The following is an 11,360-nucleotide window of genomic DNA, read 5'->3' as shown; positions in this document are numbered from 1 at the left end:
TTACGAAGGTTTGTGTGACAACACAGGTTTCGGCTGCAAGTGTGTTTGTCGAAAGCGGAAAACAAAGCGCCTTAACCTGATATAACCATCGAAGAAGATAATTTTTTCTTTGGTAGAACTTTCTTGACAGCAAGATGAATTCACTTATTTGAAGTGCTGAGAACTGCTGTACGTTCCTAACGTGATTTGTACAGCCACCAGTTTATATTCCCAAATTTGGTCACATGAGCTTAGTAGATTTCTGCCTCTTAGTGACGCAGTTTGCCACTGAGAAACAAGAATGCATCTGTACGAGACTGCTGAACGCTCTGTCTACGCGTGGAACGCCGTGGACGTGGAGATGGACGGTATGCTGCAGCACGGCCATGTCATCGGTCTGGAAGAGAACGACAGCACCCCGCCGCGTCTTATCGTCGACTATGGTTGTCAGCAGACAGAGCTGGTGCCGTATGGGCAGATCTGGGACTGCTCCACCAGTTCATCCAATAACGTGTGCGTTGGCGGGCAAGTGGAGGTGCTGCTGCACGCCGGCCGAAACGGCCCTTGGAAATGGTACCCCGGGAAAGTGCTGATTAGGTCATTCAAGCACCTGGAAAATATGGCGCTGGTGGAGGTGTCGATGGGCGGACAGTCTCACCGGGAATTGCTACCCCGCCAACAGATTCGAAAGCCACCTGGAAAAGACGCGCAGCAATTACTCCTTGCAGCGGGCCATTTTATTGTGCGGACCTGCAGTCTTCCCAACGGCTACTGGGCTCTGCAGCCGTCTGTAGCAGCGTCGCTGCTCCGACAAACTGAGCGGTATTTGAACCTGCGATTTGTCAAGGTTCTAAGTCAGACGGTGCTTTACTTGCGGCAGAGCCACAGATCGAGTTTGCCCGGTGAAGATGTGCTGATTGTAAGTCTATGTTAGACATTGCCGTTTGAATTATACCTTTTATCATCTGGCATCATCTCAGTATCTTACTGTAGGGACTGGTGTTCGAAAAAAAGAAAGTCGTGCGTGAATTTGGACAGAAATCGCTCATGAACAACGAACAGACGGACGATGATTGTGAGCCAGAGCCAAAGCAACCGTCGAGCGTCGGTGAAGGCGGTTTTACGGTGCCTCTGGATGTGCTGAAGGAGATCTTCCTGTCCCTGGACACCATCGACCAGCAGCGCTGCCGCCGCACTTGTCAGCTGTGGGACGCCCTTCTCACGTCGACGGAGCTGTGCCAGGAAATGCGTGTATGGCGACAGCAGCCCAGCCCTTCACCGCCCACGAAGTGGGACCGCAATTACGCCCTCTACGCCTGCCTGTTCAAGTACCTCACGCCCGCCACCCGCACCATCTGCATTCGGGGGTCCACACCTGTCCGCATGCGGGCCTACGGAATCCCGAAAGAGGATGTCGAAATGCTGAACTTAATTAGGGAAGTCATAAAGGACCCCGCCCTCCGCATCGAGCGTTTCGTATTGCACCAGCGATCCATCACGATGGCAGAATCAGAATTTTATGCACCGAAGTTAAGCGCGCTTTCCACTCTAATCGTCGCGCAATTGGCTAAGCTGTTCTCGTGCTGCGATCGCGTAATTTGGAAAGATAATATCATAACACTGTTAGGCAGGAGCCGTGTACCCGTGATGGAGTTCCGCATTCCCGTTGCCACCTTCGTTCTGGGACATGTCGATGAGGCGCAGATTGTGGACCTGCTGGAACAACATTTGCGCTGGATGGGACCGCCCTTGGATGTGCAGCGCATTCTCCAGTTCATGGCCGATCGGACCGACAACAATGTGATGGCCAAAGTTCAGAAGGTAAGTCCAACTTTATCGTGACACTGAAAAGCAGCGTGCTGGTTTTCTTAGAACTTCTTTGGTAAAGCCATCTGAATTACATGAAAACTTAAACGCCAACCTGTCCCATCATCGACCGGTCTCCTGAAGTTTTGTAAAACTAGGAAAGTGCACTCGCGTTTTGCGAGCACTGCATGACCGAAGCGTAAGGTAGAGAGTGAAATAAATCTATTTATCGTGTCTTAATTTTATCATAGTTGTTTTAATTTTATCGTTATTTTTTATCAGTCAACCCATTGGCGCGAACATCGCATTTGTTACCCAAGTCCGCTGTGACGGTAGTTTTATATTTGTACACGGGCACAAAAACAACGGAATAGTGGGCCAAAGAGGCATGTAATTATTGCAGGCTTTTTAACCGGTCCAGTCCACGCGCTCTCTGCAAGGTGGCCTTCTTAGTTTTAATGCTTTGCAGTAAATTATATGAAAACATTAGGCTCAGCTGCTAAGCCACTGCCAGTACTTGTTTTAACCCGGAAAACCCAACATATATTAGACCTGAGGCAAATTCTCTAGCTCCGAGGTGTACAACGGCGTGGTTAGACTTTATGCCCTGGGATTTGTGAATGGTGATCGCCCACTCCAGGCACAGAGGCACTTGTATTCTAGTGCACTTGTCCAATTTGTCGTTCCACTGAGTTGTGATGGGGACGATGGGAACGCAGTTGTTCGCCATGTTGGCCGGTATACCGTATACGGCAAGGTATCCTGTATTAGTTTTTTAGTACTGTGATTCCATGGATACAACGGTTGTATATGTTGCACTAATTAATATGTATTTCGGGGAAATTTCGATAAGCCGCAAGTCTGTACGGCTTCCGCGCATTAGTGTAGTGCGTGGAACCGTCCGACGACCGTAACAGTTTGCATGAGCCCAATGCTGCCGATTGCACATTTGCATGTGCAATCGGCAGAATGCTGACCGTGTGTGCGTGCTTTAGGTGGCGGTGACCGACAGACACCACATTTTTCACTACCACCCTAATGTGTCTAATTTGCCCGGTCATGCTGCAGATTCTGGAGGACTACCAATCCTGCGATCCGCGTCCATCGGCGCATTACCGAAATCACGAGTGGACACTGGACACTGTAGCCGGGGTGGACGTGGGCCAGCTGAACCGGGTGTGTCTGCACGCCTTGTGGCGCTACGTGCAGGAATAGCGGCCAATATCCGCGGATGGCAATCCGCCCTCTGCTCAGTCCAGCGATTCCTCAGCCAACGCTTCCCTAATTGCGCTGAAACCCTTGAATCCGAAATAGAAGACTGTGAAATTTGAAGATATTTTCAAGCTTATCATAAATTGTTAACCATTTTGACAGAACAGTGTGGAAGCTGTTCGGATTTCGCCTGTTTAAGATGAGGCGCGCTTAGATAGTTTTCATAACTCATTAGTTTTCTAGCTAACCCGTCCCGCGCGATTTATGTTTAGACCGTTTCGCTGGATTTTTCAGTTTGTTCACATTAACGACATTCATTATAAGCCGTGCTCTATTCCGTATCCTCAAAATGATTCACTAGAAACGAGAAGTGGGTTTAATAACAGCACTACTATTGCGATTTTTCCGTATCCCCGTTGTTACGTATACCGTAGCAGCGCCGCCCGTATTCACCGGCAGATGAAATGCTCTGCGTTCTGGCGCTTACTGACCGCCAATCTTGGTGGATGGCTCGAGTCCGCTAAACGTAGACGGTGATGCCTTATTCTCGCTAAATTTTTGTTAATCCCTTGCATATAATTATTTGCTCCATCCTCGTACTTTAACGAATAGACCTGAATGTGAAGTTTTTCAGCTTGCACTTTGCTAGGAAAGCTGTTAACGGAAGCATTTAAGCTTAAAACGGGTCATCGCGCACAGCCCTGATTAACGGAGGTAACCCAGTTCATAGCACTAAATTCGTGTACGTACATTCCAAGGGAACTTTCGTGCACTTCCAAACTCTCTTTTGGTTTGCTTTTTGGCATTGCGTAGCCAAGTGACGTGTTTATATCGGCACGAAATCTTCTTCGCGCGCAACATCGGCTACCTTAACACTGCACAGCAGTTACGGTAAACTGCGATGCCGGCGCAACCAGTTTGTAATGACTGTCATTTTCACAAATTCGGGGTGGTCAGAAGCTCTGGAGGTTTCCGCTTTTGCTACCGCAACCGTTTATCATACCGCAAGCTCAAGATACCCGTATCATAAACAAGATTTTGTCCCCGCGCTGCGAAAACGGCTAATCAATGGCAGTGTAAAAGCATTGCTATGCAGCAATGTAGCCGCTAGAGGAACTTGCACCAGTCTGACATTGTGCTTTTATTATAATTATCTAGCGTTGCAAAGAATAAAAAAACTAGCAATGAACAGCGAGACATGTAAAACGGCGGTAGCATCGGAGTGAAAATAATTCATATCAAAAACATTTTTGCACGAAGCAAAGTGTGTACACTGGGCCTGCCTTTTTCCGTACACCAGACTCTGTGGTGCAAGTTCGTTTAGCGGCTGCAGTACTCTGTAAACAGGGCGGTTCGAAAATTCGATAATAAAATCATCAAACAATGCAAGCAGTATTGAGCTGTTTTCTGAATGGCAGGAGCGCAGCAAATTTAAACCGTATACAAGCAATTATACATAAGTATATATACTCGTACATAATACAGATACTTACTTTAAAACAAGTGGTACCCAACATATGGTCCCCTAGCGCTAATTTTGTGTGTGCACTCGGTGGTTAACGTACGGTCTGTCAAGCTATTGCCCTATACCACCAAAATGTTGTGCTAAAGCATGAAAATAGATATTTGGACTATAAATCGCGCATTTCGTTAATAAAATGTAAATAAGCCACTAACAGCTTGCCTTACTTCAAAGCAAATCTTAAACATTCAAAATCGCCCCGCTTGCCTTTCTCCAATACCACCTTGCCTTTTCTATTGAAAACGATAAAGTAGCAAATTTCGAAAAAAATGGACTTCACAATTGCGTCGCAGACAGTAGAGCAAGAAACGCAACTGCGCCCGCCCGGGAGGCTTTTTACAGTATAGTTAAGCGAAAACCAAATAAACCACTGCGGGGGTCAGGCACTTGTAACAGACTTTAAATCCGTCCCACAGTCAACAGAATCTTCTCGGCCATTTTTGTCTTCTCTCTTCGTTTCTTTTCTTTCTCAAAACTAAATTTTGATGAGAAATATGCAAACTTACGACGATGGATTATGGTACGGATTATGGAACATTTTCTGTCATGGTGTGAAGAATTCGATCCAACTGCAGCGAAACTGCCAAAAAAGCGTGTAGTTGTTGAGGCAGTGATGGGGTGGTCGGTTTAACTGAGATGGGTTCTTAACTTTCCCCGTTGAATTTGTATGTTAAAGTTTTAAAACTTTTCTTTCAAACGTAACTTTAAAAACCGGTTTGTGATGGCAAATCTACACGTTAAGGGCTATCGACTAATACTGTACATGGTCAGGGTAGTTTGGGTCAATGCGTCGAGCTGGCGAACTCAAAGGCATACGCGAATATTATATAGAAGTTCCCCAAGTTGCCCCGTTTCCCTTTCTCGAACACCACCTTGCCTTATCTACTGAAAACGAAAACGCAACAAATTTGCCTTAAATCGCAGATTCGCAGGCTGTTCTGAAGAAAGGCAGTCGCGCCCGCCCGGGAAGGCACCTTACAGCGTAGTTAAGCGGAAACTACGTTATTAAACCACTGCGGGGTCGGGTATGCAGTCGCAGAATTTTCGCGGCCATTTTGCCTTCTTTCTTTCGTTTTATTTTCTTTTTCAAAACTAAATTTTGATGAGTAATATACATAAAGGCGATGGAATATTATCTGTTATGGAATTTAAAGTTCCATCCAGCTGCAGCAAAGCGTGTTGGCTTTTGAGACAGTGATGGGTTGGTCGGTTTAGCAGTGGTGGGTTCTTAACTTTTCCCATAGACTTTGTATGTTAATGTTTTTGAAAGTTTTCTTTCAGGCCTATCTTTTTCTTCAAAAACTAATTTGTGATGGCTAATCTACACTTTTAAGGGCTATCGAATAATACATAGTCACGGTAGTTTGGATCAGTACGTCGAGCTGACAGACTCAACAAAGATTAAGGCTTACGCGATTATTATATAAATTATTTTTTAATAACTGATTTTTAACGCATTACCGTAAACCGGGAACCGATAGCGCGAACTGGTCTGCTGCCGCTCTCTGCTTATCGGGATTTCCGCTGGCCAGCAGCACTTTCCCCAAAACATTGTGCGTCAAACAGCGCGTCCAGTTGGTGCCAGGCAGCAATAACTCCGCCGTCACTAGCATCTGCCGACACCGGTGCTCCACCTCCTCCAGCACTTTCACCTGTTCAGCCGGTTCCGTCTGGGTGTTGTCATTCATGAAACGGTGTATCTTGTCGTGATGCCGCTGATCAGCGGCGTAGGGAGATTTCGGTTTTGGGGGGGGCCTTAAGTACTGGCTTTGGGTGGTGCCACGTCCATAGGCTTTATGTTAAACATTTTCCTTTGGGGGGGCGGGGGGCGACCGCACAGGCGACTTCCTCGCGGTGGTCGAAGTCGAAGCTTAACGGAATGGCGCGTTGGCAGGCCGGTGTACAGCACAGGATGCATTCCAGTTCCGCTTGCTATTTAATACGTACAAAAGTAGTTAATAATTCAGAAATTGCTTTCAAACATCCTGTTACAAAATTCGTTTGTGCATTAAATGATTTCGAACAACTAAAAGCGTATATCCTTTATTTTTAAATCAACAAGGACGGCAAGGCGGTGGTAGGATTCCGCAGTCCCGCTGCTGTCGTCACCCTCCAAAGTATCGATGAGGCACAGATTGTACACCATCTCGAGCAGCATCTGCACTGCGATGCGCCCCCGTTAGATATGGAACGCATCGCCCACTGCATGGCCAGTCCGGTTGGTAGCCCAAAGAAAGCCAGGAATGAGAAGAAAGTACAGTATGGTATGTGTATCCGTGTACAGATTATGTCTGTAGTATGTGTCTAATGTGTTCTAAAGCATACTTGTGAGTTGTGACGTGGGTTGCGGCTGCAGGTGCTCGATAAATTTCATCCTTCATTGCATGTTGTTTCCTGGTGTACTCTGCAGCAGTGCGTTGAAACTGACAGTAATTCTGCAGATTCTGAGGGATTATCAAAGCTGCGATACTCGACAGTCGGCATATTATCGAAACCACACGTAGACAGCGGAGAATGTGAGCGAGGTGGATGTGCGCCAGCTGAAGAAATCCTGCCTGCACACCTTAGCGCTGCATGCACAAGTGGCCTCAAGCATCACCATCTTCCGTTTATTGTATTACGAAGCGGCTCCTAATGTGAAATTTTGATTGAAGAAAACAATAATAAGGGAAAAACTTAAAGGTAATTCTGTTTGGCAAGTGCGCTGTTTTCTTTTCAAGGAATATATGGTGGATGAATCAATTGCCTGATGGTGGTTCGATGACCTCTGTTAATTCTCTTCCATGTGATACTGGTAGAGAGAAAATGAAAATGCTGGCTCAGTCTCTGGTTCGAATTATGCAGAAAGCTGGTCAATTTAGATAAACACCAATAATTATTATCATCGTAAACTCAGTCTCGGGGGCAAACTGTCCGAGCGCTAAGTTTCAGCCTTTTCTGCTGTTTCATCCTCCGATCCTTCGGCGCTGTCGCTGGTTGGCGAAGACAAATCTGTGCGGCCAGCGATGTGGTGGGACAGCACATACCGGCAAAGTTTATTCATACGGCGCAAGTTCAACTCGCGCGTGTTGACCAACAACCAATCTCGGTCCGTGTACTGTGCTGATGGGCGCGGATCGCCAACCTGGCACATGTCCAAAACCTGCAAGTAATCAAAAATGTTTATTAATTTAGGAGTAATCAAAAAGCAACCCTTAACCCAGACAAGTACGAGATTCAGGAACCCGCTTAACACTGAAGAAAACAGTCAGCAACTGCATTCCTAGTCTACGCCTTGTGGAACAAATCGGTAAGTACATTAATTAAACTGTCGTAGAAACGGTCGCCTTTATATCCTCCATTCAGTCGTGCCGTCACCCGCGTCAGCCGGTCCAAATTCACCCGCTCGTCCCAACACAAATGTTTTTCGTAGAAATCATACCAATCTAACGCATCGAAGGTTTTCAGCGGGAACACAGCAAAATGGATGTGGAACTCGATGTCAGGGAGTCCGTTGACATCTACCGCAACGTCGCTAAAGGCCAGTGAGAAATCCTTCCAAATCAGCCGCTCACAACAAGATTTCAGCTGGGCATACATTTCGTAACTGCCGGCAAAGTAATCCTAGAGAGAGTTATCTTCTATTGGCATGGAAACAGATCGCTTGCACATGATCAACGGTCAATGCGAATATTGGATGCTCTTAAAACCCTCTCGATGTGCGATCAATTCGCCCGCGGTAGTGGAGCTTTCGTGTTCAAATCCGTCTTCGCGCTCGAGGTCGTCAATGGCGTCCCGAATGCAGATGGTCCGCGTGGCGGGCGTGATGTCCTTGAAGACGCAAGCATACGCGGCGTAATCGCTCGGCAATTTACCGTACGCATCGTTCTCCAGCGAGATGCAGACTGGTTTGCAAAGTTCTTCCAACGTCAGAATCTCATTCCACAGGTGACAGACGCGTCGGCAACGCAGGCGCTCCATGGTGTCCATTGACTCGAAGATCTCCGCAACAATCTCCGGCGCCAAAGCTAAGTAACCGACTTCGTCTGTTCGCAAGGGCTGCTTCCGTTTAGTCTTTTCCACAAAATCAGTTATTTCCGTCTCCTTAGGCTTTGCGTCTTGCACTGCTTCATTCCACAATCCAGCCTGTATAATTATTTAAAGGAAACCGTCAGCACACTGATAACCATATTTCACATTAAGCTAACACACCGATATCGGCAGAAGCAAGAACGCCCAGGCCAAACAGAGCTCGCACTTCTTTGGACAAAACTGTGGCTATACTGTGCCATAACTTACTGCGTCTTCTTCTGACACCGGGGATTCGCTGCTTCGTTGAAGATAGGTTATCGTCTGACTGAGAACCGCCACTATTCGTAAACCCTTTCCGGCGTTTTTTCCCTGTCCGGACACGTTCTCGAGTTTCTGCCGGAACAAATCTCTCGCTGCCGGTTCAGCCGTTGTCCAATAGCCTGGAGGCACGCTGCACGTTCGGATGACGAAGTCACCTGGTCGGACCATCCGTCGCTGGAGGTCTTCACCCGATGGCGGTGCAGACATCTGCTCGTCAGGAAGCAGTTCACGTGTATGCGCCCCGCCCACCATGATCTCGACCAGAGCGTAGTGACTCAAAGCCACGAAGCCGGACAGAACGACTTTGGCGGGATGCCATTTCCAGGGCTGATCGGGATGGCTGCGCAACAGCACCTGCACATCTTCATAATCGTCCCCGGCCGGGATGCTGCAGTACGCATTCTTCCCTTCCTCTGTCGTACGATGCGCGTCGCACAAGTTAAACACTCTTCCGTACTCGACCAGTAAGGAGTGCTGCGTTGCGTATCCAAAATCGATGATCAGTCGCGGCAGTGCCCCTGTAGTGTCATCCAGCCCGATGACGTGGCCCACTTGCAGCACTCCGTCCACGTCCACGTTCACCGCGTTCCAAGCGTTCAGTAACCGCTTGGACGGTTGCCAGAAAGGATGCCAGCCATCCGGCCTAGACTCATAAATGTACATGATGGTTAAACACGCGGTGCAATCGGTGAAATTCTGCCGTGAACGAGAAACAGCCATCAAACAGAAGGGAATGCTTAAAGGTGGCTATCTTATCGTGCAACACCAATGTTGTTATTAAGTTCTTATCACACCAGTACGTACGTCGGATTGTTCCTACTGTTGAACGGGCTTGTTGAACGGGCTTGTGTTGAACGGGCTTGTGCTTGGTGTTTTATAATATGCAGCAATCATCTTATGTCCAATCTGCCGCAAAAGTCGCCTTATACTGTGCTTAATCGGCAAGCGGTCCGTAAAATTGACTGGTAAGCAGCATTTATGAGTCTAGGCCGGATGGCATACAATGGCGTGCGAATGGGCTGGCATTTCCTGGCATTTCGCACATTACGGTTAAGTCGGTTATTATAATCACTTTTGCGACGTACGGCTGCATTTGATTATTCCGCGAAAATACGAATATCAATAAGTAGGGACACAAAAAGGAACCTAACCGCAAGGGTCCGGTGCTATCAGTACAGGCACGTTTACGGTTGCCGGCACTGAAAGCACTAAAGGTCATTCACGATTCTCAAAAGTTATTAAATTTTTGATTTCACGTTTCTTAAGTCCAGACAGTCTCTTAAATAATTTATTCCGTCTAAACTCACCACTGCCGCTCATTCTCGCCTGGGCACGCCTCTTGAAAGAGGTGTGTTTCATGCCTATTGGCAAGCTCGATATTGTCATCCTCGTTAGTTGACTATACGAGGTTGGCAAGTATATTATGGTGAATAGACTAGAATGTGTGGTGGTATTTCATATTTGCTGCTTGCACTTTGCTAAGAAAGCTGTTCAACGGGAGTATTCAAGCTGGAAACTGCTTATCGACCCAATCCTCGATTATCCCTAGTTGGTAGCACGTCAATTCGCCGACCCACAACTCGCTACCCGACAATTTGCTGACCGACATGCTGCTGACTTACACAACTCGCAGACCGACAAATTCTTGACGAACAATTTGCATTTCTCCTGAATTGTTGACCGACGTTTTGCTGAAACATTTCTTCTGACTGACAACTTGCTTTTCGCTTCGATGTGCAAATTTTTGAGTTTTCCTAACTTTTCGTTTTTTTTCTTGGTTTCTTAGGTTTTTGGTTTTCTTAGGTTTCTTGGCTTTGTCACGGCAGCAGATTGTCGTCAGCAAGTTTTCGGTGTTCACAAAAGGTCGTTCAGCGAGATGTCGTTCCGAGTTGTCGTTTCAACAAGCTGTCGGGTCATGATTGCGACGCTCAGCAAAAAGTCGCCAGCAAGTTGTCGGTCAGCAGGATAGTCGTCAGTGAGTTGTCGGTTTGCCCGTTTAGCTACTTATTACTGTGAAACTAGCGATCAGCTATACGATTTAGTGGGTCCAATTTGCTGTGGATCGTGGAAATGAGTGACCTCTAAACTCCCAGTCCCAGTCGAAAGGGTTGCTAGTGTGACGATTTGAGTGTAGTGGGGCCGATTGCTTGAAGATCAGGATCGATACCGGACAGTTTGCGTTAGAAGAAGTGATCCGGTGCATGGTACCGAATTCAGGTACTTACTGTTTATACTGCACTTTCATCCACTCTCAAATGTCTTTTTGCCTTGCTTTATATTTATGACCATCCAAAGCCAAATGGTTTATACAGTTTGCCGTGAAAATAGCTTGTGTGGAAAAATCCGGTTAGCGAATTTTTTTCTAGGATTTAATTCGAGTTTTTAAGTAGCACAACACTATCTGTACACGCGCTTTCGACACGACATCCACAGAATAACTGCGAATAGTATCTCGACATCTCAGATCCGCAACAAAATGGAACTACATATTTCCAGCGCTTAAAATCAG

The 11,360-nt window shown here is 46.9% G+C and overlaps 2 protein-coding genes across 2 annotated transcripts; one reads left to right on the top strand and one right to left on the bottom strand.

Moving 5' to 3' along the window:
* The first annotated feature begins 280 nt into the window (after positions 1-280).
* Positions 281-3,236, top strand: LOC129590998 (uncharacterized). Its single transcript, XM_055486511.1, has 3 exons — positions 281-898; positions 973-1,800; positions 2,854-3,236. Exons 1-3 carry the CDS (start codon positions 281-283, stop codon positions 2,998-3,000), a joined length of 1,593 nt encoding a protein of 530 aa, XP_055342486.1. The 3' UTR covers positions 3,001-3,236.
* A 3,982-nt stretch (positions 3,237-7,218) lies between these two features.
* LOC129597205 (uncharacterized) lies at positions 7,219-9,545 on the bottom strand. The gene is made up of 3 exons (XM_055494707.1): positions 8,798-9,545; positions 7,817-8,644; positions 7,219-7,661 (listed from the first exon to the last, which is right to left on the bottom strand). Exons 1-2 carry the CDS (start codon positions 9,512-9,514, stop codon positions 8,180-8,182), a joined length of 1,182 nt encoding a protein of 393 aa, XP_055350682.1. The 5' UTR covers positions 9,515-9,545; the 3' UTR covers positions 7,219-7,661; positions 7,817-8,179.
* Between the last annotated feature and the right edge of the window lie 1,815 nt (positions 9,546-11,360).

The sequence above is a fragment of the Paramacrobiotus metropolitanus genome, unplaced genomic scaffold, assembly GCF_019649055.1.
Source record: "Paramacrobiotus metropolitanus isolate TYO unplaced genomic scaffold, Prichtersi_v1.0 Parri_scaffold0000001, whole genome shotgun sequence".
Taxonomy (NCBI): domain Eukaryota; kingdom Metazoa; phylum Tardigrada; class Eutardigrada; order Parachela; family Macrobiotidae; genus Paramacrobiotus; species Paramacrobiotus metropolitanus.
The sequence above is the reverse complement of the archived record's forward strand: the minus strand, read 5'-3'. Positions and strand labels throughout refer to the sequence as shown.